The 27,480-nt window shown below is 40.9% G+C and overlaps 1 protein-coding gene across 1 annotated transcript in view; it reads left to right on the top strand.

The window, feature by feature from the left end:
• Nucleotides 1–27,480, top strand: part of LOC117768588 (phosphatidylethanolamine-binding protein 4) — a 52,940-nt gene that overhangs the window by 14,854 nt on the left and 10,606 nt on the right. The window contains exon 4 of the mRNA XM_034597092.1: nt 8,568–8,666. Coding sequence (XP_034452983.1) covers nt 8,568–8,666 — 99 coding nt within the window. The remainder of the gene's footprint in view (nt 1–8,567; nt 8,667–27,480) is intronic.

Genomic DNA, 27,480 nt, shown 5'->3' with positions numbered 1-27,480 from the left:
CAGCATGTAACCCATGATGGTTCTTTGTGAAAGTGGAACTGTTGTAAGACTTCAATTTATTTTCTTCAAATAAAATGCTGTTACAGGTCTCAAAATCCTTCAGAATGTGGCAGCAAATTAAAGAATTTGAACAAAATAGCCGCCAAAATATTTTTTTTATAATAATATGTTGTTTTTTTTTCAGCTTTGTTGCTGTTTTCATTTGCACATACACTATATATCTACTATAAGCTCAGCAGATCTTAATAATTTTCCTTTTTATCCTCCGAATTCCCCTGAGGGCTCTTAGATTCAAAATAGTTGATTCAGATTTCCAAATCCTGGGGAGGTAATTAGAAAGTGCTCCCTATTAACTTTTATAGGCTGCACTTGGTGGTAAAATAGCAGATCTATGACTCCAAGTGTGTGACATGCTTGACAGACTAATTATGGTCATCAGTCCAGTGCTGTAATTTTCCCTGTTTGACTGTTGTGTTCTCAGCAGCCAGACTATACATGACAACAATATTTCCCTCTTTCCTCATTTAGCTGGGTGATGACGCTCAGATCCCAGCACCTGGTTGTTACTTCAGAGTCGTGGTTCTCAAACTTTTTTCTGTTCACGCCCACCACCCCACAAGTTTTTATCAATCATTATCGGTAGGGTTGGTAATTTGTCTCTGTAACAGTTTCTATCTTATTTGTTTAAATCCTCTTCACATCCAGATTGTCATCATTCAAACGCTGCATGACAAAACAAATAACAAAAAAAAGCCGGTATCTGTGGCCGTCACATTATTGGTCAGTGTACCTGTCTGTAACTAACCAACCTGCCTGCCTGCGCACATCCTGTGAGTCTTCAGCCAGAGAGACATAGACAGCTGAAGCCCAGACGATCAGTCAGAAGTTAGCGAGGGAGTCATGGAAAGGTGTTTTGGGGGCGTAGCTTTGACGACAGGGCAGATGGGAGGCGATGGGATGTATTGTTTCCATCTTTTAAAGTATAGCCTGCTCTTTACCATCTAGCTAGCTTTACCAGGATTACCAACCCTACCTTTAACCTTGAAACATTATTAATACAATCATAGAATAATTTATTCACCTATGATTAATACATTTTTTAATCAATCATAGAGGGAAAAAATGATAAAAAAAGGCTTTCCACTATATCAATCATGTTTATTCAAGTTTCACTCCATATTTTTCCCCTGGTCATCCACGCTGACCCCCTGCAGTGACTCCATGACCCCCCAGGGGGGCCCACCCCTCGGTTTGAGAATCATTGCTTCAGAGTACCTGTTAATGGCAGTGTCTGTGTTAGAGCATGTGCATTTGCAGAAAGGCTTTCATGGCAGTGAGTAGGTGTATGTGTGTAAAGCCACCACTAGAAAGTGTTGAAAGCCTCAGCTAGCAAGATCGCATCCAGGGTGACTAATAAGCTTAACATGAGCACGGCTGTGTTCGCAAGCATGGCGCGGTGAAAGAAGTCTTCGATGTTGAGAGAAATGCAGAAATGGTTCCCTAGGCTGCCACTAATTCCCTCACCCCCCTCAAGCATCAATCAGACTGTGAACTGTCTCAATGTGGCTTCATTGCATTGCTCCGAACTGCACTGCTGAAGTACACGGCTTCACAAACACAGTTCAGGACAGACTGCGTTCAAACATCTTCACAAATCCAGATGTTCATTTGTGGCTTTAGAATAATATGACAATAAATCAAAATGTATTGTTCAATAGATTATATTCTGTGAGCAGAATCTATAGGTTATAAATGACATTACATTGTCTCGCCTTACCTTCTGTCAAGTTCTAATTTGATTAGAATAAAACCTGGAAATACATATTTGTAGGTTCAAACAAAAAAAAGTGTGTTAATGTAAATATCATGTAAACTTGTGTTTGATATTTAGCTGTGATTGTCCTTGAACTGCTGCCTCGCCGTAGCTCTCTCACCCCTCTGTGTGGCCACAGTACCTGGTGGGGATCTGGTAGCTGTGTTGTCTTTGGGCCTTAAATATGAATATGTGTTTATTTCCACATGTGGCTTTCTTTTGACCATGTGGCTCCTCCAAGTGTGGATTTATAAGCCACTTCACACTCCACTCCTGTGTGGGAGGAAGGCTGAGTTAAAAATAGGCAGGTTTGGAGGTAGTGAGCAGCCCGCATCACTGTGTGTGGTGCTTAAGAACACACAGGATTATTGGCATTGTGTTTGCATATCATTTATACGTGTCAATAATCAAACTGAATGTTGAAACCAGTTATTGTCGTTGTTATTGTGAAATTCCCCAAATCATCTTGTATAATAATCTTAAAAGGGTCAGTAGCACTCGTGTTCTACTAAAGTGGGATAAAGCATTGACTTTGTGTGCCGTGGAGTTTAATAATATATGGAAGTTTATTCATTCTGTGCTAAATTACAAAAAGATATTCAATTACAAAACATCCCTTTTAGCTCACTGTGCATGCTACTGTGTACACAGTATTTTTCTTTAATATAACATCTTCAAGGGGTATTCCAGTGATTTAGTATTTAGCTCAAATTAAACAAATATTGTCCAAATATGAAAACACAGGATTGTTTAAGTTGAGATTTAAGCAGATGAAATATATAATTATCTAATGTGAAAACTGGCAACAAGATGGAAAGGAGTACTGGTAACAGAGTTCAGGAATCTGAGCTGGTGAATCCTCTGATAGCAGCGTGCAGTTTGTCAGGTATTGAGGCAAGTGAGTTTTCCAACACGGAGCTTTTTCTGAATCCAAACTTCACCTACAGAATAGAAAAGGTGGCAGAGCACGCTGGCATCCAGAGCAGAGGAACTGAAATGAGCAGGGGTGGCTGAGCATGGCAGGTATTGTTTGTGAGGCAGGTGATCCAGGCACAAGTAGACGGGTAGTACAACAGAGACAGAGCAGGGAAAAAAATATAACACTTGAAATAAGAGGGCGGCTAAAGCGTTTCTACCACTTTGCAGAGTCTCGTGGATTCAATCAGTCTTTGATACTGCTTCTGATCTGTTTAGCTCATTAGTTGATTTGTGTGAGGTGAACTGGAAATTGGAATTCACGACCAACCAGCCACACACACAAACCAGAAGCATGCTTGGAGAGCCCATAACTCTGCCAATACTAATGCCTCATGTTGCTATGCTAGATAAAGAGAAAAACAATTCTGTTTATCTGGTTCAGGTTCAAATTGAATGGGGTTCTTGTTTGGGTCACCTTTCCACAAAATTTGTAGAAATCAGTTCAGTCGTTTTTGAGTAAATCTGCTAAAAGACTGCAATGAAGACATGGCCTCATTGGCAGAGGTAACAAGAAAAACAATCTGAGGCTAAAACAACAAACAACATGAGCTGCGTTTCCACTGCAGGACCTTTCCCCAGGAACTAGGAACCTTTGCTGGGTTTTAATTACAAAGAAATCTTTACACCCCCCAAAAAAGTCTCTGCTTTGGGAGTAATACTTTACGAAAGTATAATCTTTGGGGTGGAGCTTGCAGCGCTGAAGATGCCTGATTGGCTGTGGGCTCCAGGGTTTTATTTCAACCTCTCCATCCCAACAATGACTTGTAAAATCTGTTTTCTTAATTCAAGTCTATATTGAGTGTTTTGAATACGCTTTGTTGCTAGTGTCCATTCTTTTCCTAGAGTTGACTCAAAATTCCTGATTTTGTAGCGTTGCTCTATTTATATAGCATTGTCTTTGTTGTGGAGTGTACTACAGAACCACAGCCTGGTGATTTGGAGTGGAACAGCTTTTTGTAGCCGTGGGTCGTTCATACGTTAGCAGAATAATTAGCCTATTCCCCCCTGGTCTGTGGATCGCAGTGGAAACACAGGTCAACAAGAATCTGCTGGAACCTTTCAGTTACTTGAAAAAAGTCCCTGGGACTAAAAGCTTGAGGTAATTTTGGCCGAAACGTGGCTATAGATGATGTGATCCCCACACTGGATATTATTCAATTCATGCAACCCAGTAACATTTGTATGGACTGTAAATTACTTTTAAACTAGACCGCCTAATTTTACTTTGTTTAAGATTATTGCTGTGACCACTTGAGTAATTTTCTCAGTCTTTGGAAAACCCTGTTCCAAACCGAGCCAAGTCGTTATTACTACAAAGGTTAGTGAGGTAGTACTCTACTGTGACTAGCTAATTGACTTTTATATATAAAATGATTGGAGCATTGTCTCTCATCACATGTTTTTTTTTTGTACCTGAGAAGTGCAGACAATAGATGGATGAGAGTGGTTGTGTATATTTTGAAAGCTTCACACACACACACACACACACACACACACACACACACACACACACACACACACACACACACACACACACACACACACACACACACACACACACACACACACACACACCAAAGCCTCCCCACTCTCCACATTTAGCACAGCACTACCTGTGAAGCACTTTGAAACATTTGTTTTGAAATGTGCCATATAAATCTTTACCTACTTAAAAAAGAAACGTGTGGATCACAGAGCTGTTCTTGTATCCCTGTCTCTGTAGTCACAACAATACCTTTTTTTTATGGTTAGAATAATAGGATGCTGTTTGACAAGATTCCATGAAACTCAGTTTTTCATCTATACCAGTTCCTCTGTAGCAGATTACTGATCTGCCTGTGATGTGAAGGAGCTTTTATAATGTGGTGCGGAACAAAGAGGTTTCAAAGCTTCTGCAGATTAGAGGTGGGGGTGGTGGGGGGGCTGATATCAATGACAATGAAGACCTCCTCACCTGTAAAGGTTGGTGCCCTCTAGGTGAGCGCCATTGCCCCCTCTTCCTATCTCCATCTCATATTTGGGTCTGCGGCCCCCTACTCTCTGCTCAGGATTCAATTACAGCTGCCTGGCCGACCTCTGACCTCCCCTCCACCAGGATGAATCTCATCGTCTGACCCTGACCGTGGTGCCGCCGTTCACCTTCCCCATCACTCCTCTGCCCCGCTCAAAGCACCTATATCTTCTAAAATGAGACCTTATTACTTTGTCCTTAGTATAAAAGTTCACTCATCTTTGTTCTGTGAATACACTATTATATATTCAGTTTGATTTAGAATATTTTTGAGGCTGCGGAAATAATAAAATTGTAGCTGCTATTTTTCTCCATCATCTGATAAATTTATTTCCTCTGCCGTCTTTTAGTTTCTGTTTTTCTGTATTTATAGATCGATCTTTCAACCTTGCTATAAGCTGCAGTCGATGGTTGTTAAGCCATCGCTGTCTCTTAATCACAACACAGATACCTGTTAATTACCAAACGAGTTCAAGTATTTTTGGTACTTAAACAGGGATTTGGGATCGATGCTTTACTCTGCTCGGGGTCGAGCGCTGAGCACAGTTGACCATTTAATGAAACGTTGTGGGTTCGGCGCGCAGACGCTGGAGGAGATGAAGCGCAGGGAGGATAAAGCGATGGGTATATTAATAGGCAGCTGCATGGACGACACTGTTTGGTATTGGGTCAGGGATAAAGCATGAACTTGTAAACTCACTGAGGGGCCTCGCCTCCCTTCCTCCCGCTCGCTAACTCACTCTCGCCCTCCGCGGTGTCATCAGTTAGCGGAGCCGGGCTCGATAGCCCAGGCAGCTCTACGAGAGCAGCGATTAGACGTCTCTCTGATTCTCAGCCCCAGCAGAGTTCACTCAAAGGTAAGCCAGTAGTTTACATCCTCAGAGACACTCTCCCTTTGTTCTCCACCGTCTTCTGTTTTGCAAATACTCTATCTATTCAATGCGACTGGCCTGGAGCGGGAGTTTCATGTCGTCTCTTGAAAATATAATAATAAAAATATGTGTTTTAAAAAAGAACTAATTCTGCCCCCCACCCAAGTACTCTATAGGTGTCACCTCCTTGTTTCCTGTCTACCGCTGACCAGTAGCTGCGACAGAGACGCCCAGTCAGCTGCAGGGTGCGCTCCAGCCGCCTGGCGTCTGAGGTTTGGTCCCAGTGGGCCGTTTTGCTGTGATCACAGCAGGCAGTGGGAGGTTAATCCCAAGAGAATGCAGGCTCAATATCCCCCGCCTCCAGCCTGCACCTAGGAGCCTCACATCCCCTCCTGTATAATGGCCCGACGGAGCTTTGTGGTCTGCGGCCGACACCTACCTAGATTTCACTTCTGCTCAAAGCTTTCAGATTATAATGGCATTCTTAACGTCGTTTAGCCGCCATTACAGAGAACAACAGAGCTCACAGCTGACCTCTCACCTGTTTTCCAGTGATATCATTTAAGTAGATAAAACAATTGGAGTCTTTGGCTTTTTGAGCACTCCAAAATATAGACAATGACCTGTTATTATTGATAGATTTGATTAGCAAATGTAAATTTCATCATTGCTCTACATGAAGTTTCCGCGTTAGCATTAATGATAAACACTAATATTGTTGGAAAATATGTGCCTTACGGTATCCAGCTATGAGAATTATCACCATTTTGACATACATGCAGTTTTGTTCGAGCCCTGATAAATGATTTCAGATGGCAGAATATGCATCTGTTTTTCCCTGGAGTCTTTCGCACATATCTGTGTGTAATTAATGTGGATTTTGACAGATGGAGAGAAAAAAAATTCCTTGTAAGAGAGAAGGGTACATGCCACAATGTGTGAAGTGCAAGCACGGAGGGAGCTTCTTGTATTATTTGCTGCCTGTGCCAGCTGGACCAGCCAGACTCTTACAGGTAGAAATTCATGCACTGAGAAATCATTGAAATTCAGTCCCCTGCTATAAATAGGCCACGATTTCCTTGTTGCAGTTATAAAATAAATGTGATTAATGTTGTTCTAAATTTGGCTTTAGGAGAACTAAGCCTGTCCTATACAGTGAGCCTCTTTTACGGTAACTTTCGTGAAATATCCAATAAAGTGTTATTTCTTTCAGTGGTAATTGTGACTGGAGGTCATTTTCAATTTAAATGCTTAAATTGCCTTTGCGTATTTGTGTGCATGCATGTGTGTATGTGCTGTTGTTTGAAACCATGCTATTTCTTAATGCATCAGGGTCTGACTTAAATATTAGTGTAACTACATTATCACAGTGTCTTTGCCTGGTAGCAAACATGTACAAATGAGGATTACAACTCTTGAGAAGGCAACAGGTCATGGTTGGTAAGCTGCCTGGGGGGGTCACTGATATAGAGTCACTTTTGACAGGCTGTGGAGGAGGCTCTATTGTTGCTGGTGTGTCTGTGTGTTACCTGGAGGCACTATCACTGAGACTACAGTATTATCCTATTATTAGGCTTAGTTGTTTACGCTTATTACTGCTTGTCAGGTAGGCAGAGAATCCTTCTGGAAATGAGCATCTGCAGAAAAATACGACTACTTTATCTCATTCAAGTACATCGGCTTAATTTTCTGAGGCCTTTAAGAACGTCTTGATAGGACACAACAAACAGAAATTTAAGGTGTATGTTTGCATGGGAGCGTTTGATTCTATGACGTGCTTCTCTGTACCACACACAGCGTTGTTTGGCAGTCAGTGAGAGAATTAAAGAAATGCAACATCTGTTTTATATGTGTTAAAGCTGATAACATTATGGTCTCCAGTTGTAAGTATATACAGTACGAGGACATCGCGGATTGAAACAGCCTCGATTAATGTCTCTGTTTGTAGAGGAAGTGAACAAAATAAAAAAAGCCCATCATATGGTCCGGCAGATTTTGGGCACGGGCCCAGGGATGACAAATGTGCTCTTGCAATAATTCAATCTGCTCTCATAATTCTCTAACTTTTAGGGACAGACCGTAGGAACATTTCTCCGGCAATTAAGCCGCCAAGTCAACGTCAAGTAGCTGTGATCAAGCGTTAGTTAAGATGCTTTTTCTCTCACTTTATCTATTGACAGATTGAGGGGTATAAAGATACTGGGTAAGTGGCAGAAAGTTACTGTGAATATGTTAACGAGACGAGTTGGTATCGGATCCAAAACACTGTCATTTTCATTGGTGTCACAGTTATTATATTAAGTTTAGGGAATAATGGAGAGGAAACAGCTGTAGTATTTCTGTAAAAACAAGTGCATTGCAGTTTGTGATTAAGATACTGTATTTAATGTGTTTGAACAGTTTCATCCCATGTTTTCTATTACAATATTATCTCCTGTTTATTTCTTTCTAACGTTTTAACGTTTCAGCCTCCACAGCTGAAGTAAAACTGTTATGATCATGTGTCAACCCATTAAAAAAGCAAAACCACTCTTCGGATATCAACTGGGTCTGTGAGCTTCCTGTGCTCAACTGAAAACAAGCGACTAAAAAAACAAACCACACATTTAATGAATAGAATAAAATTCACATTTTGCAGCATTCTAAGTATTCTAAGTAAAAGCTAAGGAAGCAAAGTGAAGCATGTGCTTTTGAAGTATTGAAACAAAGTATTGTTAACTGCAGGGATGGCTGTCGAGCCTTGGGGCAAAAACGCACATGGCTGCACTTAAAAAGCGAAAGGGATCAGGTACCGCTCTTCCTGGATCTGCCTCTGGGCCAATCACAGTGTGTGTAGTAAAGCTGTTTTTATCTGTATTAAATATAATTATATATATGAATCTTATGTTTGCAGAAAAAGACGTATGTTCTGGTGATGGTGGATCCCGATGCTCCGAGCCGCGCTGGTCCAACATCTGCATACTGGAGGCACTGGCTGGTCGTGGACGTACAGGTACAGTAAAAGTCTGCAGTAACCTCTGCTCTTAGTTTAAAGCAGCCTTGTGTGTTTTGGTGATGGTGACACGGACGGCATTTCTTATTGGATTATAGGAACTCATATGCTACAAATTTATGAAGTAGTGATTTTTTTTTTTCTCCTCTTGAAAATTGTGCATTTTCATAATCTCGGGGTCTCACTTGGCATGTCTCGTGTTTACATCTGCACTGGGGCCGATTGCAAGGCTGAAAAATTATGAATGGTTTTTAAGCCTAACTTGGTGAAGAAAAGATGCCAAGTTCAAAAAATGTTAATTTTTCATATCATGTATCTTGTGCAATAAATGCCTGTGACAAAAGTGTGGGAGTAAGTCTTTCTAAATGGCTGTGAAAGTTTGCAAGGCCCTGTCAGCAGCAATTTCCCTCTGCTGCGGAGAGCCTGGGACGTGTCAATGCAGGCGTGTGAGACTGAGATTGAGGAGAGCAGCATGCGAGGCGCACACTCTTTCTCCCATAGAGCTCCAGTCCCTCAGCTCCCCCTCCAGTGGAGAGATCTTGGCAGAGTGTCCTCCCTTCATCTGTTCCCCCAGGCAGAGCAGCTCCCCCAATGATCCACACTTCTCCATATTTTACACCCCCGAAATGGGCACGGCTCCGATCCCCTTATTTCTCTTCATATTTCTCTCCTTTTCATCCGTTCGTTTGTGTGTTTTCACATTCTTGCATTCTAACGCCAAATGCGTGTTGAGTTGTTGATTGCCTCAAATATTTGGAGGTTTGCAGACATTTTCTAATCCCGCGGGAACTGGGAGATCAACCCAGTAGATTAAGACTAGTGGTCTTAAAAACAAGCACACAAAGACGCTTCGCCGATGTATCACTGCTCCCGTTTCATTTCATAAGGCGTTGTCGTACACTAAGTGAATGCCACATCGATTTCAAAGATCCAAATGTGATGTATCTGGGATGTAGATTTGAGTGAGTCTACAATAGGCGTAAATTCAGGATTTTGTGATTCAGCTCGTCTGGGCTGCACTTAAAGAGATGATTTATGCAGCCATTTACCTTAAAGAAGCTGTGAATAGTTACCTCATATCACTCACAAACATCACTGATATATATATAAAAGTAATTTCCACTTTATAAAATTTCATTGGGCATCACCTTTGCTTCTTATTCTTAAGCCCATAAAGTCTGTCTGGCCGCGTGACCGGCTGTGAATAAACAAATGTCTTTCAAGTGCTCAGACAGACCACATTCACTCCAGCTATTCAATTGCCTGTCACTTGTGTGGGTGTTGACCTGCGCTGCCCATAAAGGGATTGGCCAATGTGATGGGATGTTTCTCTGATTGTGACTGGTGGTTGGTCAGAAGGGTTAATGAGCCTTTTGAGTGATGCCAACCGATAGTGGGAGGTGTTTAATTGAGCAGGGTGGATAGGTGACATCACACAACCTCAGTTTTGTTCCTTTTTTTTTTTTTTTTTTTTTTCAAGAGTCTATGTGCATGTATTGGATTTTGTTTCGGTGCAGTTGTGATTTTGACAGCAATGTAGGTCAGTTTATGAATTCAGGGGTTCATATGAAACGCAGCAAAAAAGCTAGTGATTAAATCTCTTTTAGTCTGTTCCATCTTTATAAGATAAAGAGTGAAGTTCTCGATGACAACACGTTTGGCATTTAAATAGATCTTTTCTGGCAATGTGTTTGATGATTGTTTTGTAAAGCAAAGTATCTTTTTTAGCTGAAGTCAGAGGTCATGCCTTCAAATGTCAAGTGGATCAGCGTTTCGATCCTCGACAGCGCGGGCCTCAGCCGCCACTTTCTTTTCATACATATATATTCATTAGTCCAAGGTCGTCCAGTCTTGCCCCAGTTTGTGGATGTTTCCATAATTAGTGTGTGTTCTTTATCCGTAGCCGCAGCGATGAAGGCTGAAGATTTCTTTAAATTCAGCTGAGAGAGAGGGAGTGGGGTCAAGCTGGACAGAGCAACGCTGCACCCCTAGATTTACTCTTCTCCTTCAGCTGAGGTCTCATTAGAGAGGCGGTGGTAACAGAACAAGGACACACCTCGTGTATTACTGAGACATCACTCACCTTGATTTGAGCTGTTATCGTCACGTACCCAAACATGTGCAGAGGATCTCCTCACCGTGTGTCAGCCAAACCTAAACCCTCTTGACAACAGAGAGAGGAATCTGATGTCTGTTACCACATAATGTACAGTGTTCATGTTCCAACAGTATTTATCCACATCTACAGTGTATAGAGCCCCATAAGAAGCAGACTTATAAGCATTAGAAACATGTTTTTACTGAAGAGAAAATTTTGTGTTAAACATGATAAGTTCTTCTGTGTGGCTAATCATGAAGTTTAAGTTTAAGAAAGAGCTCTGCTGTGGCAGATTTGAGGTTGAAGCACTTTGGACAGAAGACAGAACATTTTGTTTGCATTTTCATATTTAAGGAGTTATGGTCTCGTCTGAAAAATCTGCCCTTAAAGTTTTCAGGCTGGCTGGACAAACTGAGCAACAGATGGAAAAGGATGTAAGGCTTTTAGACAAAAAAAAAGAATAAAATTAACAGGATATACGAGGGGAAAGCACAATATCAACTAGCAATAGATGGTATTTAGATTTCTATAATTTAAAAAAAATTACGTAATAAATGATTTTACAATTTAATGAATTTACATGTGTTTTTTTAAAGTCGCTCAACTGGCCTGAACTGAGCTCAGTTGGTGGTTAATGCTAAACTAGGCTAGTTCCCAGTTCAGCAGATTTTATTCTCCCAGCTTTTGTCTTATTGATGTTGGATGAACAAAACAAAAAAGTGAGTTTAGCTGAGTGGTTATTTTATGAGCAAGATATAACTATAACTGGCCCTCTGTCTTTGGCCATTTAGTTTAGTTTGTAGCTGTTCTAAATATATATATAAATATATATATATATATATATATATTTATATTTATATTTATATGACATAAACATAATTATATGTTTAAAAAATGTCAAAAAGTCATTCTCTGGTCTTAATGTAAATTTTTCGAATTTTGGCTTTGAGTGACTCAAATGATTTTCCCCTCTGCACCAGTATTTTTGGTGTCATAAGTTTGTGTGGGCAGGTTTTTTGTGTGTGTATGACACAATAAATAATGTAACTTACTAAGTGTGCGAGACAGTCATATTTTAATGTTTATGTCAGGTGTCACATCTTTAATTCAACCGGCTGCACCACTCACCGCATCATTACTTTTGACGACCAATAACAATTTAATCCAGCAGTAAAAAGTGTAAACTGTGTGGGTATCTCGTCTTCTCCCACCAGCTGTCCACTTTCTTTTAGTGCTCACATTATTAGATGCTGTATATGCATTTCCACTGCAACTGCCCATTTTCAATGACCCTTCAAGCTACAGAAACAGCAATTTAGAATCTTCTGCAACTCTCTCTGTTTTACATCAATTATGGACAATTACCAAAATAACCATCAACAGATTGTTGTCTCGCTCTCGAAGTCGAATTCCAGATTGCGAGCCCCTCCCTCCCTCCCGCCGCTCTCCCAGAGTCTGAATCAATGCAGATGTTCCGGTTTGGTCTCGCAGCGATAATTACTGTAACAAGCAAATCATTAGTATCCGAATAGAGGCAGCTTACATAAATGCAGCACTGGGTGTTACTTTCACTTGTTAATACTTATTCTCTCATTATAGTTTCGGCAGTTTGAAAGTCAACATGATGCAACGTGAACTTGCAAAACAGTTGCTACAGTTAATGCTCTTTTCTGCTCTGAGAAAAGCCAAGGTATTCATTATCTCTGTAAAATCCCATTTAAACAGAGACGTGTAGCCTTAGGTTTTTATGGATTTTTTTCGTACTTTTTATAATGTGTGAAGTTTCTCTGCTGAGGGTTTGTCTCCGTGAAAGGTATTAGCTGTCTGACAAACTTGCCCCAACCCTAATATTATGCAGAGGAGTTCGTATTAGAATAATTAGTGGACTTCTCTGTGCGCAAATCATTTATTTTTTTCAAGCATAAAACTATCTCTTGTCTTGACCCATTGTAACCTGTTCATGCTTTGGCGTGTTTCCATGCTGTCCTTCCTCTTCCAGATTCCCTTCAAAAAGGTCAGGTGACATCGCGTGTTTGGTAATGTTCTCTCTTTGGCGTTGAACTGGGGGCCAGTTGGACCGTTCGCTGTGGTCATTATTATGGCGCACAAGGGATATGCATGCTTTAACATCCATCTCTGCTGTAGCGGCTCCCGGAGGAGGACAGAGCTTGTGTTCTGCTGCTGGTCAGGCAAATACAAACAGTGAAGTATTGTGAGTGTGTCAGACCAGCTGGCTTTGTGTTTGCAAATTCTGTGGCCTGCAGAGATCGTCTGCTCCACACCTCAAGATGTCCTTTAGCTGCAAACTATTAGGCGTGTTAGTCCTTACAGTATTCATTCACTCAAAAAAACGATAACAATTGTGTCGTTTTGTGGCTGATCCACCTTTTTTTCAATCAAATTGTTTGTACAGCTTTAATTTTTAATGAGGAAATACTGTGGTGTAACAATAGTTCATGTCGTTGAGGAATAAGATACAACAGGTTGTGGCTGCACTGACAATACTTTGGTCTGTGGAGATTTCTCTCATAATACGAGTGATTAAAATACAAAGTCACACCCAGTTAATCCTTAAATGTGCAGCCAGAACAGTCATTCAGTCAAGTACAGCACGTCCTGAGTGACTCGAGTGTATGTCTTGATCTTGTAAACTTACACTTCATGTCAAAGTTTAGCAGTATTTCACTATCGAGTGTTTGAAATTGCATTTTTTTCTCTTTCTGTGCTAAAGTCTTAGTTTGTTTTAGCAAAATACCAATATTCAATATTGCAAATAAACATACATAATTGCATTGTTCTTTATCCTGTAATTATCCCTACTGTGGCATGTAACGATATAAGCGTCTATTTTTGACAGACAGCTGCCCCCATATGGAAGCCAAAACAATTTCCCAAAGGCCAGGCGAACCATAGCTAGCTTCATTGTGAGAACAAAGAGCCATTGGTATTATTCATAATTAAACTCTTATTGTGTACTCTGCTGAATATTTCCATTCTTCTGCCTCTCTCCTGCTCACTCTCTTTTCCCCTCGCGCTACTTTGCACCTCGTGCTGGGAACATCTGTCTGGCGTCAGAGTGGAGCCTGGCTGTGCAGATTGGAGCAGGTAGAGGAGCACATTGTAGCCCAGCTAATGATGAGAGTGTCTGCCCTCTCTCTTGGAGGAGATGCAAGCTGCTGCTTCACGCTCGCTCACTCCACTCATACGCCCAGGGAAACAGATTTCCAAACATATGCAGTATGTTTTTAATCCAGTTGAGCACTTCATTTCCCAGCAAACACAAATAACCTTACGGGACATCCATATCTTATGACAAGGGGGTGGGCGCAAAGGAATTGAACAATTTTCCTTTTTAATGTGATTTTTATTTTTTTCCTCCAAAGTTGCTAAACATGCTCATAACCCAGGTTAACAGTTTGCTTGTTTATGGTTTCACAAACTTTTACACAGAGCTGCCTCCTGGCTCCAAGTCACATGAAGCAACTTTACCCAATCTAAACTCCACTCTGTGCACCTGTTGTCATCCTTTGTTTAAACTTTAACTGACGGCATAAACACATGTTCTTTGAGTGAAGTGCCTTAAAGAATTTCAACAGATTGTTGGCATTAATATATGTATCGGGCGTTAAGTATAACAGGTGCTGTTTATATGATTAAAAGTGATAGAAGAATTTAAAGAATGCTTCAGGTACTTTAGTTTCCTGACTTGTCAGTAAACAGCTTGAATACTGTATTTTCTGTTTTATACTTAATATTTCAGCTTGAATTAGTTTGACCGTTAGAAAGTTTACATGCAGGTCATTCATCTTTTTTCATAACTACCGAAACCTCCCCTGGTACAAGTCAACAATAGTCCTTAACATGGACGCGCAGCTGGAGGTGCTTAACATTTAGAGCAGTGCTCATCCTGCTGTCAGCCAGACAAATGTCAGAGGTGCTGCTACATCGAGTTCAGCTTGTGGAAGTCATTCCCCCATTAAACCTCGACAGACTCTCCTCACACTCTGCTATACTCATGTTTTTTGTTCTTTTTTTATCAGCCCTGGCTCAGATCAAGTGTAATGGAAACATGAACGAGCTTATATCTTCTTCTTTTTCTTTATATTGGCAGTCTAGATGCTGATGCTGCATCCTTTCCGGCACAACATAGCAGCAATAGCTGTCACGGAGGCTGCTCGCCTCTGTCGATAACTTCTACGACTCTTTTGTCATCTCTTCCACAAATTCTATCAGTCTGCGCTTAAGCAGCGACCTAAAATCGACCAGTCACCGTCGAGTTTGAAAGAGGGACAGTAAAAAAAAAGTGTATCCACCATAACGTTGACACTGGTTTTCACTCTGCTTTTTTCTGTTGTGTGTTATGTTTCCCAGTCCAGACACATTGGCTTCCATTGAGACTCTCCTCTACTGGCAATGAGAAAAGAGACAATCTCCTTTTTAGTGAGTTAACCAATTTTTTAAGAACCTGCGTATACTTGCAAATATTGGTGAAAAGAGGTATTAGAGAGCTGTACTTTGTTGGGGGACAAACCAACTTCATACCTGGCCTTGCTGTAACTGTGACTGTCCCTATCGCTCTGTCACATCTGGACCTTCTGGCCTTGTGTACAAACTCCCTGTAATAATCCCATCACGTTTTTCTTTTATCTGATCTTATCTCCCAGCTTATTAACAAACAGATTCTTCTTCAGTGTGGGTTGCTGCTCTCACTGTTCTCTGCCACCTAAAGGGAGAATTACATAAGAATCCTCCGCTCAGTTGTCAGCTCCATCCCCCGTCCACATACAACACACACACACACACACACACACACACACACACACACACACACACACACACACACACACACACACACACACACACACACACACACACACACACACAGCTGATAACCTACCAAGCCTCTTGCTATCTCTATAACAACTGACCTCCCTGCTCTGGTTGCCGTGGTGAGATGATTGAGGAGGTTTCACTGCATGAAGAACGTGAGCTGCGATGGTGGAAGCTGTTTGTGCAGCAAGGGAATAATCATCCATAAATTAGAGTTTTTACATGTTGCCTAATGTTTCTTTATTTTCTAGGAAACACATTTCTATTGACTTCACCACATGGATTTAGTCTCTTTCCATCTATTCCATGTTTATTTCATTTAAGTAGGCCTATACTATGTGTCAGCGTGCACACTGTCCTGGATATATCACGATCACTCTCCAAGAAAAGAAGGACAACCTGGAAAGCCCTCTTTGATCCAGTCTGTCACACTACAGCCTAGTAGAGAAAAAAGAGCATATTGGACCCGCTCCATGCAAATGCAGTTTATAAAAAACAGTAGCAATGCACACATAAAGGCGCTTCTTTTAATATGTGCCCCCTTTCTTCACACCCACGACCATTGTGTATAAAATCCTGTTTTTCCTGAAAAGATTTCTAGTCGCAGCCGCAGACAATGTTCCCCCACACAAGCTGTCGTCTTTGTCATACCCCCCCTCCCTTCCCCGCCACTCCACTTCAGTCAGTAAAGCAGGATCTCTGGCAGTCGGCCCTATGTGCGAATTTGTGTTTCAGGGTACAGGTGGGGGGTTTGCCGGAGTCTGCCTACCTGTTCCCGGGGTCAATCTTGACAGACATGCAGAAAAAAAGGAGAAGTTGGAAAACCGAAGGAGGGAAAAAGGGGCGGGTAAATGAACAAATGTCAGGGTCAGTGGGGGGTTGCTGTGGCCGCCGCTGTGGAAAATGCTTCCTCATAGGGGTGTCTCCTGATAGGGTACGGTAAAGGGGAGTGAGGCATGCTGATAAAAACAACTCACTAACAATTATGCTCACCTAAAATAGCCCCTATTTAAGTATATAGCATGCATGCCAGTTAATTGTACACAAAAACAAAGACTTCACAAAAGACCTCCTGCAGCCAATGTATTTTCTTGTATTTTGGCATCATAATTAACTGTGACAGCTATGAATGCAAAGTTGGCAGATATTATAGTGGCCTGTCTAACTCTACATACTGATTATGATTGTTTGGATTCCAAAAGTTGTTCTGAACTATAAGAATAGAAAATTGCAGTATAGTTCATATTGTATAACAAACAAATACCTAGAGCTGGTATGGCAGTATAGATCATCTTTAATATAATAAATCCGGGATAAGAAAATAATCCAAAATATGAAAATTAGATAAAATATAATAATAATAATATAAAACACATAAAGCTGGAATCTGTCATGAATATAGAAATATTTAGTCCATCATAGTTACCATGGCTTCGGGATGTTTGACAATTATCTGTCAATGTAGATAGAAATGTAGAACAAATCCTGGTTCTATTTTACTGATATGATATTCTGCCTATTTTTGTGAATACTGCGAGTACTTGTCAAACATTGTACAGGAGGATGAGTCCATTCTGTGCATTTCACAGCCCATATCTGTTTCTAACCAGGCAGTTGACTACATGTGATTTAAGGACAGCGTTCCTGATATTCTCAGGAGATTATGATTTTTATAATGACAAACAAAAAGCCACTGTCGATGCTGTACATTCAGTAGAAGACGATGTTGCACTTGAATAATTTCCTCTGAATTGTTCTCGAGATTTGTTCAACTTGCTCTTATTGATATGCTGTAGGACTAACAACCATAAAATCTACTAAGACCTCTGATCTGTACTATTGACCATTATCATAGCCAAGAGGTTTGTTACAATGTGGTATTTTTATGCTACAGTTGGTGTGAAACCTGTTTACATTCCAGGGTGCTGTAGTTCACTTCTTTTACGCAGCTCAGTCGGATTCCAAAGCACTGTATAGATTTCTTTCAGCTGATGAAATTAAAAAGACAGCAGTGTGTGTGTGGTGTGCCTTCCAGCAACGCGATTTGCCTGCGAGTTCACGATACGGGTTGAGAGGGGAGTTCCTTTGGGGGGGATTAAATAGCTCCCTCTCTTCCTTCCCTCCTCCCCTGCCCTCCATACTTGCAGAACATAAACAGCTTGCAGGGCTGTACAGTACTTGTACAACATGTTTGCCACAGTGCTGCTCACAGGTAACAATAAGCCAAGGTCAGAGGTTAAGAGGGATTGTGGAGCGCGAATTCTTGTGTGTTCCTCTGGCAAACATTGTGCACAGGAAACAGTGCCGATAGGATCACTGGGAGAAAGAAAGTGTGAGAGACAGGGAGAGCGAGTTGGCTCGGTAGAGAGGGGGTATTAGAAAGAAAAAAATGAGGGTCAGTTTCACTAAGACATGTCATACTGGTCTATATGGCGAGGACAGTCTTAGGTGGGTCTGCAAGGTTAGGACGGACAGAGGTTGGTTAATAGGTTATAATAGCCTTAGCCAAGTATATAAGGTTTGGACTATCTTAAATGTGTCTATAAGATGAGGACAGTCAAAGATGGATAAATAAGGTTAGGGCGGTCTAGAGGGGGTTTATACGTAGGACACGTATTGGTAGGTCTTAAGGCTAGGACAGTCTTTGTTGGGTCTATACAGTTAGGAGAGTCTTTAGTTGGTATAGATGTAAGAGCAGTCTTAGAGATATCTATAAGGTTAGGATAGTCCTAGACATATTTATAAGGTTAGGACAGTCTTTAGTTGGTATAGAGGTTAGGAAAGTCTTTGACGTATCTATAAGGTTAGGACAGTCAGATATATCTATAAGGTTAAGACAGTCAGATATACCTATAAGGTTAGGACAGTCAGATATCTCTATCAGGTTAGGATAGTCTAAAACTTATCTATGAGGTTAGGACATTCTTGGATGGGTCTATAGGGTGAGGACTGTTGAAGATTGGTTTATAGGTTAGGACAGCCTAGGTTTTGGACAGTCTTGTGTTGATTTATAGGTTAGGATAGTCTTAGATTGATTTATAGGTTTAGGCAGTCTTAGTTTGGTAGGGCAGCCTTATTTTGGTTTATAGGGCCTATAGGATTAGGACAGACTTAGACGGGCCTGTAAGACTAGGACAGTCTTAGTCTTACAGGCCCGATAGTTAGGTTCATAGGTTAAGACAACTGTACAAAACATAAGACTGACATTAATCTTAAAAGGTTAAGATTGTTGCAATTGCACTTGCTTACACACACAGACTGTGCTTTAAAAAAATGACAGCATCTGTTTATCCAAGCTGCTTAAAAGGACCCATGTTTTGATTCCTGTTCATATAAAGAACAAAATCAATTCATAAGATGATGATATGCTTATTCGTGGATTCAAAATCCTAAACTAACTTGAAACAATAGCTGAAAAATATATGTAAATGGTTAAAAAGTAAATTTGCCTCAAAAATTGTATCTGCATAAATTAGCAGAAAATGAAAAAATTATAGTTTATTACTGTACTTGTGTAAATGGACTTAGTTGCATTCCATCACTGCTTAAATGTCTTTTATCACCAACAAAAAGGGAGTTGTTGGAGATTTTCAGAAATTAATTGAAATCTATTTGCATTTTTGTACAATTTTCTCCTAATTCTTTAAGGATTTCCATTTTCCTAGATTTACCAAACAACAAATTTCCCCTCAGATTCTCAAAATGTACACAGTTTGGAGCAACTGAAGAACTTGCATGTCCGTCTGAACTCTGACGGCTGGTTAGGTATAAGCTATGATTTAAAGTCTATCTTTGTAAAACCAGATTTCCACATCTGTCAGGCTCTTTGAATGGGAAAGAGATTATCCATTTAATCTCTTAATCATACACACTGCACACATTGTTGATGCTGCACCTTAAACCTCTGTCCTGATCGGATCTATCTCAGCCACCTTTTGTGATGATTCTCTCTAACCCACCGACTAATTCAGGTTAGCGCTGGCACTGTTACACAGGTTCCTCTCCGGCTGTCAGTGTATTAAACCCTTGGTGCCCTGTTAAAATGAAATCCAGACCAGCGGTGCATAAAATGGAATGTGAAAATATGTAGATTTTAAAACACAGCTTTTTAAAATCCCTCATTCCCACAAATGCATCCACAATGAGGACAGTTGTTTCATAACATGAATGAGGTTACTGTACATTTTTGCGCAGTATATGTTCCCCCAAAAGTAGGAATTAATAATGAAGATGCTTTTTGGCCTGAAATTGCTATTCAAACAATTATGTACTTAGTTTCTTCCAACAAATGCATTCCACATTATTGTTTTGCCTCATAGCAAAGCACCCAAAAGACTAAAACCTTTCATTCCAGCAAAGGCCGCTATTGGTCACCGTCAATAAAAGCATAAAAGCATTTATTTCCCACGTTTGTCAAATTAACAGCATACTCCATCTCCCATAGGACTTGTAAGGTTCATTAACCTTTCTGTGAAGTGGGACAGGTTTCCAGCAGTTACCATAACCTCTGCCTCGCTCCTGCCTCAATTATAATAGAAGAATTAAACATCCAGCGATTCAAAACAGTAATGCTGCCTCTTAAATCCCTTTGTACCAGCTCTCAGTTGTTAATGACTAAAGACACTGAATGAACTATAGAGTTATCAACAGATAGAACAGTGGACGGAAACAAATCAAATGGCTACTCCTAACAGCAGGATTTATGGACTGTACGTGCACTGTTTTTGTCTAATGGGCAGAATTTACTGTTTCTAAAACTATTATTTTGTCTTTTAACTCATACTGGGTCTCTATAATTAACACAACGTTGGATTAATAAAACTCAAACTATTGCTATTTATTGGGGAAATTTGTTAAATCAATGTGGAAACAGTTGTTTTAATTTATTGCTGTAAATTTCAGGATATTTCACTGAAATGTTCCGATCTTGCTGCTTGCTACATCACCAACCTCCCAAAGTCAAAACAAGAAAACTAACTGACCTTGGACTAATTAGCTGGTCAATTACACGCCTGTTGATCGCTTTTAATTTCTTCATAATTAGATTAATTGTGTGGGCAAAGAGTTCGTTGTCTTGTCCACCTACTCCTACTCCTCCTTCATCCTCCTCCTCTCGCTCTCACCTCTTCTCCTCCTCCTCACCCATGCCCGGGCCCACAAGGTTTCGATACTCAATTTATTTTGTGTCAGCGTTCACACCTCAAAAACTATTTTAATTCCGGGCCTTTGACTGTTTAATCAGCTTAATCTCGCTCTTTCTCTCCCGCCCCCTTACATCTCCCCCGTCCCTTCATGTGTTAATCAAAATCCAGGCACATGCCCGGATATATTTGTGGGCACGCAGCTCGATTATCATCCATCCATTTACTATCTCCATGGAGGCCTCATGTTTGTGTGTGTGTCTTCTGATGCTACTTGTAGGCAAGCTCTGGCTGGGATTTTCCAGTGCCACCCCCGGCAGTGGGAAGCCCTGTATGGGGACATGTCAGCGCCTTGTTTGCTCGTGCTGATGAAGCTGGGGGTGGGGCGAGTGGGCAGCCTTGTTCAGGTTCCAGGATTCCCTTCAAATGAGTCAGCCAGCCCCCACTCAAACAGACTGTTACCTTGGGAACTCAGGCTAGGGCTTCCCTCAACAGTACTTAAGTAGAGACTCATCAGCACCCATACTCTCTCACACACACACACACACACAGGAGCTGTAAGGGAAGCAGCACTCAGGTTGGTTGAAATTATCTTGTTAACACGCTCTCACTTTGGCCTGTGCTCTGCCCTGTTAGGCCCAATCTGCTCCGTAAGGATGACCGACCCGGCACGGCCACTTTGTCATTTGTAATGTATGCAAATTAGACTTAATAGATGGATGTGATAATGAGTTTTTGGTGGCTAGTTTCTTAAGTGATTTGAGTAATAGTGTGCTTTCTTGCTAATGAGCCTGACAGAGGGAGTGTAGGTTCGGTGCATCACAGCGTGTTGGGTAAAGTCAGTGATGGCTGGAGTTCACTTAATAACTGGACTGTTTGTGTTTCCAACTCTTCATTTGGACCGCTTCATTACCAAAGCCAAATGAGTTTCTTTACTAAAGCCATTAGTCCAGCAGGCTATTGTTAAGTGGGTTAATTTGTTGATGCACTGAAGCGGATCAAGGGTGACTCCCCCGCTGGCTTTCACGCTGTCTGACTGCGCCAATCCAACCCGCTCAGCTGATCACCACCAACCATTCACCCCAGACCTGAACCCATTAGGTTTTTACACAACGCATGCTCAAATACCATTAAGACTTGAGTGAAAACTGATTATCAGGCTGCTGATGATTTTATTACTTATTTATTTATATTTGATTGAAAAGTGAAACGCACCTAACACAGTGTTATTTATTGTATGTAGTAATCATTGTGATTTATTGGTATTCTTATATTTTTTGTTTTATGATGAGGTTGGATGGTGTATTTTGCAAAACCGAAAAAAAAAAAAATCTTCCATATGCTTTTAGTGCCATACATACCAGCAACCACGGACATATATCAGCTGCTCAACTGTAAGTCAAGCTTGCTCGTTGTAAGATAAAGGCTGGCTGTTCTCCAAAGTCACACAGCATTGAGTTGTGCCGAATGGTCGGCACTGTTCAGACCTGATGCTAATATTTGTCTCGTGTGATCCGATCTCAAGTGGACAGCTCTCAGCACAGGTATGAACACACCCAAGATGCATTGACGATACACTTCTTATCCAATCAGAGCACATTCTTTTAGCTGTGTGAACGCAATGCATTCTGGGCCACAATGAAAGGCTGCCTTCTCAGCTACAGCCTCTGACCTGCTACAGTTTCATAATTAACCAAAAAATATGTTCACACTTCTCAGCGTTTCTCATACGGTGTTAGGGTGTTGATGTGCTGTAAACAAAATCACATGATCTCGGCAGCAGAGTTAATACGTCACTTCCTGCCTCTGCCTGCTGCACCCAGCTGCACCACCCCTCACCTGATAATGTAGAGGATTTGTTGCTGTTGTGAAAATGTCTGTGCAGGGAACCTCCCGCTGCGTTGTGTATGTCTGAAAACGGCTACACATGCACAGAGACCTGTCTGTCATAGTCAGACTGGTTAAAAACAACATGATTTGGTCTATGCAAACAGAAATGATATTAGCAATTTTTTGCATATAGGCCAGGGAATTGAGATTTGATCACATGTGGTTGTGCCAGGTGTGAACCGATGTACCTGGAGCTGTCCACTTGTAATGAGATCACCTGAGATGGATGTTGAGACCTGATTTGGGCCTCTGGGTGGCACCTTGAACTATCTGAGAGGCAAAAGTTAGCTTGATCCCAGCTAACTGTGACATATAGGCTAATGATGAGCATTTAAGGAGCAGCAGAGAGGTTTCAGTGGAGGAATGTGGTGCACCTGTGTTTGCAGTTAAAACGATGGAGCCATTTTTCAGAAAAGCACAAAGGAGGTCTACGATGTCTGTGACACTGCAGGTTGTCTCCACAGAGAGACGTGGCCAGGTCACCAGTTCAGCTCACTTTCACATTGCCCAGGTGACCTTTGTGGACCAAGATAACTAGGTTGCACGCTTGTCTGCAGCTGTATGCAGTCTTTACACATCATAACAGCTCATGTCAAACCTGCCAGAAGTTGACAAGTTCTTCTAAGATCTTTGAAGGTCAACTAGAAAAGTTGGGAAACCACAGGGACCTGCTCCAGCTGGGAGTGTAGGAGAGACACTGAATTTGGAAGGAGCCTCGCAGACCAGTAATGAATCCTTAGTGGCCTGTGGCCTGCGCATGATGTGGCAGCAAGAGCTGAAAAGTGTGGCTCTTCCATTCAATGTCTGACCACCAAATCCACTTGCTTAATTATGCTTGCTTACCTCCAGCGTAGGGGCGGATGCAGGGGTGGGACATGGGGGGCAGCTGAAATATGATTGGCCTCTGAAGTGCCCCTGTCCTGTCAGCAATCCTTTTTTTTTTAATGAACTGATCCCTTACTCACAATACTTACAATAAATATGACAATTTGTTAAGGATTTTTTTGTGCCTGAACAAGGAACAATTTTCAAAATAGATTCACTGATGCATGGCTGTGCTCAAAGCTACAGCAAACACGGAGTAACTTAAATGTGCACCTTACTGAATCAGGAATTGTGCATGGATGTTGGACATATAATTGGCCCCTCTGCGTAAATTGTGGTGCCTGATTTAGAAAAATACTATTTCCACCACTGCTCCAGAGTCTGTTGAAGGTTAGCAGAGACTATGTCCTTCAGTTTTAGGAGGGTGGCACAGGTATGGTACAATGGAGTGTGCAGCTCAGGCAGCAATTTTGTGTCTGAACCTGAACCGAGCAAAGTGTTTTCCCTGATTAGTGGCACATGCCGTGTAAAAAGTATATAGTCCATCCAATATGACTTAATCCAATCAGGTTTGTCAGATAAAGTCAAAAGTGAGGTGATCTTGCTGGTTTCTTTTCACTTATTGGACATGAGACTCTTGTCACCACTGATGATTTTAAGTGTCAAATTAATCCCTGTAACAGAAGAGAAATTCAATGTTTTCCCTTCATCAACATAACTTGAGTCTCCCAGTCTCCAAGTAGCATGTTTATCTCCTCCAAAGAATAACAGTGTTTAACCTGTAAACCGTGAGGTTCCTCGTGAGACACAGACTTTTAATTCACAATAACCCTGCAAATGAATGGGCTGATTACTGAGGCGAAGATGAGCAGGCAGTCATAAGCACTTGGCTTGAGTGGAATAGGCGAGGGGGGGAGGGGTGGCTGTGGCGGTACAAGTCCATCCTCAGAAATAGAGCTGTGAACACCATCTGTCATGCTCTCTCTCCCCGTCTGTTAGCCTGACTGCAAGTAAAAGGGAGAATGATGCTCACAGAACTGCATTATAAGGACGTGGGTGCTGATTGTCGTAGGTGTGGGTTTACAGGGTGTGCAAGGAGGGGGAGGAAAGCGGTGGATACACAAGTAGGTGCATGAGTAACTCTTGCTGACAAAGGGAAGCACGCACCCACACAGAGAAGTAGAAGGGTTGCTGGGCAAGTGGGTATTCCTGGTGAAACCGCACCCCTGCACCCACCCACCACCTCCTCACACACTCCTACCTATTGGGTCTTGTCAGAGGATTCCTAGCGGAAGTTATGTAGACACGTTACACAAACACATGGCTCATCTTCTCCTCTCAGGCCTGGAGACATTAACAATTCAGAGATACTATTAGGATACATTTTTAAACATTGATTAACAGGTGATTTCTTCAGTTGTTTTTGTTTGCCACAGGAGGCGTATCAGTGTCCCATCAATTATCCTTTTATACAATTTCAGGATGGTAATAACGCTGCTATCAACTCTGAACTAATTCTGATTCATTATGTGTAGTGTGGTGAAAAAGCTGCTCGGGAGCAGCCTTGGTTGTGCTTTGCTCAGAACAGAGACAGAATATCAGTGGTTGGAGTGTCAGGCTATTGCGTGACCCACAGAAAAAGCTCTGCTGCGTAGCTTTTTTTCCCAGATTTCAGAATTATTCATTGCTCATAACGTGTAGGTTGTTTGGGATCCTTTCTGCTTTTTTGTCTGAGTCAGAGTGTGAGAGAGTCAGTAAAACATGCAGGCAAGCTGGACTACGCTGAACAGAAGAGGCAGGATGAAGTGTTGTAACACCACAGCTGGACTTAGATAAGTTAGATCTGCTATCTGAAGGCTGAGTAGCTCCCACATTCAAACAGTTTACACAACCTGAAGAGATCTGCTGTGGAAATTCATAAACAAGCGATGGATGATATATTTCATCAGCAGATCGTGTGGTCATTTTTGTACTTGGGACCCTAATGCTGTTTTCCATTACTGCCCCCCACAGGCAGATCAGAGGTCCTGGTTGGCCATACAACAGGTTATAGGCTCTTTGTCATTTTCATGGGTCATTTAAGACATGTTTCTTGTTGTGGTGTCATCAACTCCGGTCCCCTAACCCTACTCACTACACCCTCTCCCTCTCCTGTCCACTGGTTCTTATTCAACACCTTTATGCTTCAGAGTTTTTTTATTCTTCTGTGCTAAATATGTAAAATAGTAAACGGCCGTGTTGACACGTTCAGTGTTTATATCTCTGTCAGTTTGTGCTTCTCCCACACTGTGTGATTCACTGTCACAGCTACAAGAAATAGGGTATTCCCCTAGTATGAGAATGCAAAGTGTACTCACATTTCATTTGACTAAATATCTCTTCCATAACATCCAGGTAATTTATTTAATGCTATGTTTATTAAATGTTTATTTATGGTATCTATACATGAAATTATTTCCATACTTCTCCAAGCACTGACTGATGATGACAAAATGTCCATGTTGTCATCCTGGAAAAACAGTTGAGATTTGTCAGGGTTTATGCTTTGGTGGGAGGTATCAACTATAATAGATGCCGTCTGCACTCACAGTAAATTATAAAACATTTATTCAAATGATTCCTTTGCACAAGGGTCAGTGTCGTCACTAAGTGTAGTACTGATGTTACTGCAAAAGTGTTTTAAACTTAAGTGTTCTCTGTCTTTTTAATTGCAGAACATTCTTATGTGACCCTGGTAATATCATTTCCTTCAATATGAACCAATACAATTTTTAAAATGTTTGTAGTTTTCATAGTCAGTTCCATACCCGTCACATTAGAAGATTAAATTACAAATATCTTTCTCAGCTCTTGAAAATATGTCTTTTGCAGAAGGCTTCAATGCACAAGTAGTAGAAGGTGGTATTGTTTACAATGAATGATTGAACATATAACACATTACATGATGTGTGATATTCATGGATATATATTTAAAAGGTAAATATCTACACCGAAACATTGATACGGTGTTCCTGTAACTGCTGAGATAATGAGGCCATTTCTAGTCTTTTTCAACTTTCAGCTGTTGAAATGGAATAACTTGAAAATGTCCAACTGTTGAAACACTGACACAGTGGCTGTGAGTACTCTGTTGGTCTGTCTAGTAAATATTCTGGTTTTGATATTTGAATTAATGTCTTACAGAAACAAATAGCGCGGACGGCTCTATACATCACTTGTTTTTTTCTGATTGAATTAGCTGCATGCTTCAAATTTGGATTATGAGTAAACATAGTGTGCACAACAGAAGACCAAACCACAGGTTTCTCTGACATCTGTGTAATGTAATATTGCTTTGATCTTTAGGTTGATGTCAGCACCGAGAGTCCAAAAGTATATCTGCTTATAGATGAGGTATATATAGAAACTGTTCAGAGACATAGTGCAGAATTGTACATCGTACTGGAGAATAGAGAAAGTAACAAAGAATCAACACACTTGCAAAACATCAGGTTTTTCTTCTAAAGCCTTCATTACATTGTCCTTAAACAATAATGTATGATTATATATCAGTTACCTGTTATTAATAAATATAATTGTATTTATCCATCAGGTTTCATTGACTTTAGTTGTGTCTGCGGTCAACAGACATTTTATTCATATTTTATAGTTATACTTGCTTAAAGCCAGATGTAGTAAATAAACTAAGCAAGGTTTTTGCCAAACATCAACCTTATAGATTTGCTATGTAGAAATGTCAGTGTTCAAAATTGAATTAATGTAATTAACTGTATTTAAAATTACCAGTGTTTGTTTATCGGCTCATCGGTGTGAGCCTTATAAATGTATTACAACTCTAATTTCATGGATGGTTAACAAGGAAATCGTTCAACTGGGCTGAGAGACATTACATGAAGTTAATCAGGTGAAACTGATGAATTTATCCCTGACAAATTATGTTTTACTTTCACTACATGCCATTGTTGCCTTTTGTTTTTGTTTTTTAAATTAACATGAGTTAGAAAACTTGTTTTTTTATTAAATACACATG

Source organism: Hippoglossus hippoglossus, chromosome 9 (genome assembly GCF_009819705.1).
Source record: "Hippoglossus hippoglossus isolate fHipHip1 chromosome 9, fHipHip1.pri, whole genome shotgun sequence".
In the NCBI taxonomy this organism is placed as follows: domain Eukaryota; kingdom Metazoa; phylum Chordata; class Actinopteri; order Pleuronectiformes; family Pleuronectidae; genus Hippoglossus; species Hippoglossus hippoglossus.
Note: the sequence above shows the minus strand (reverse complement) of the source record. Positions and strands in the feature narration are given on the sequence as shown.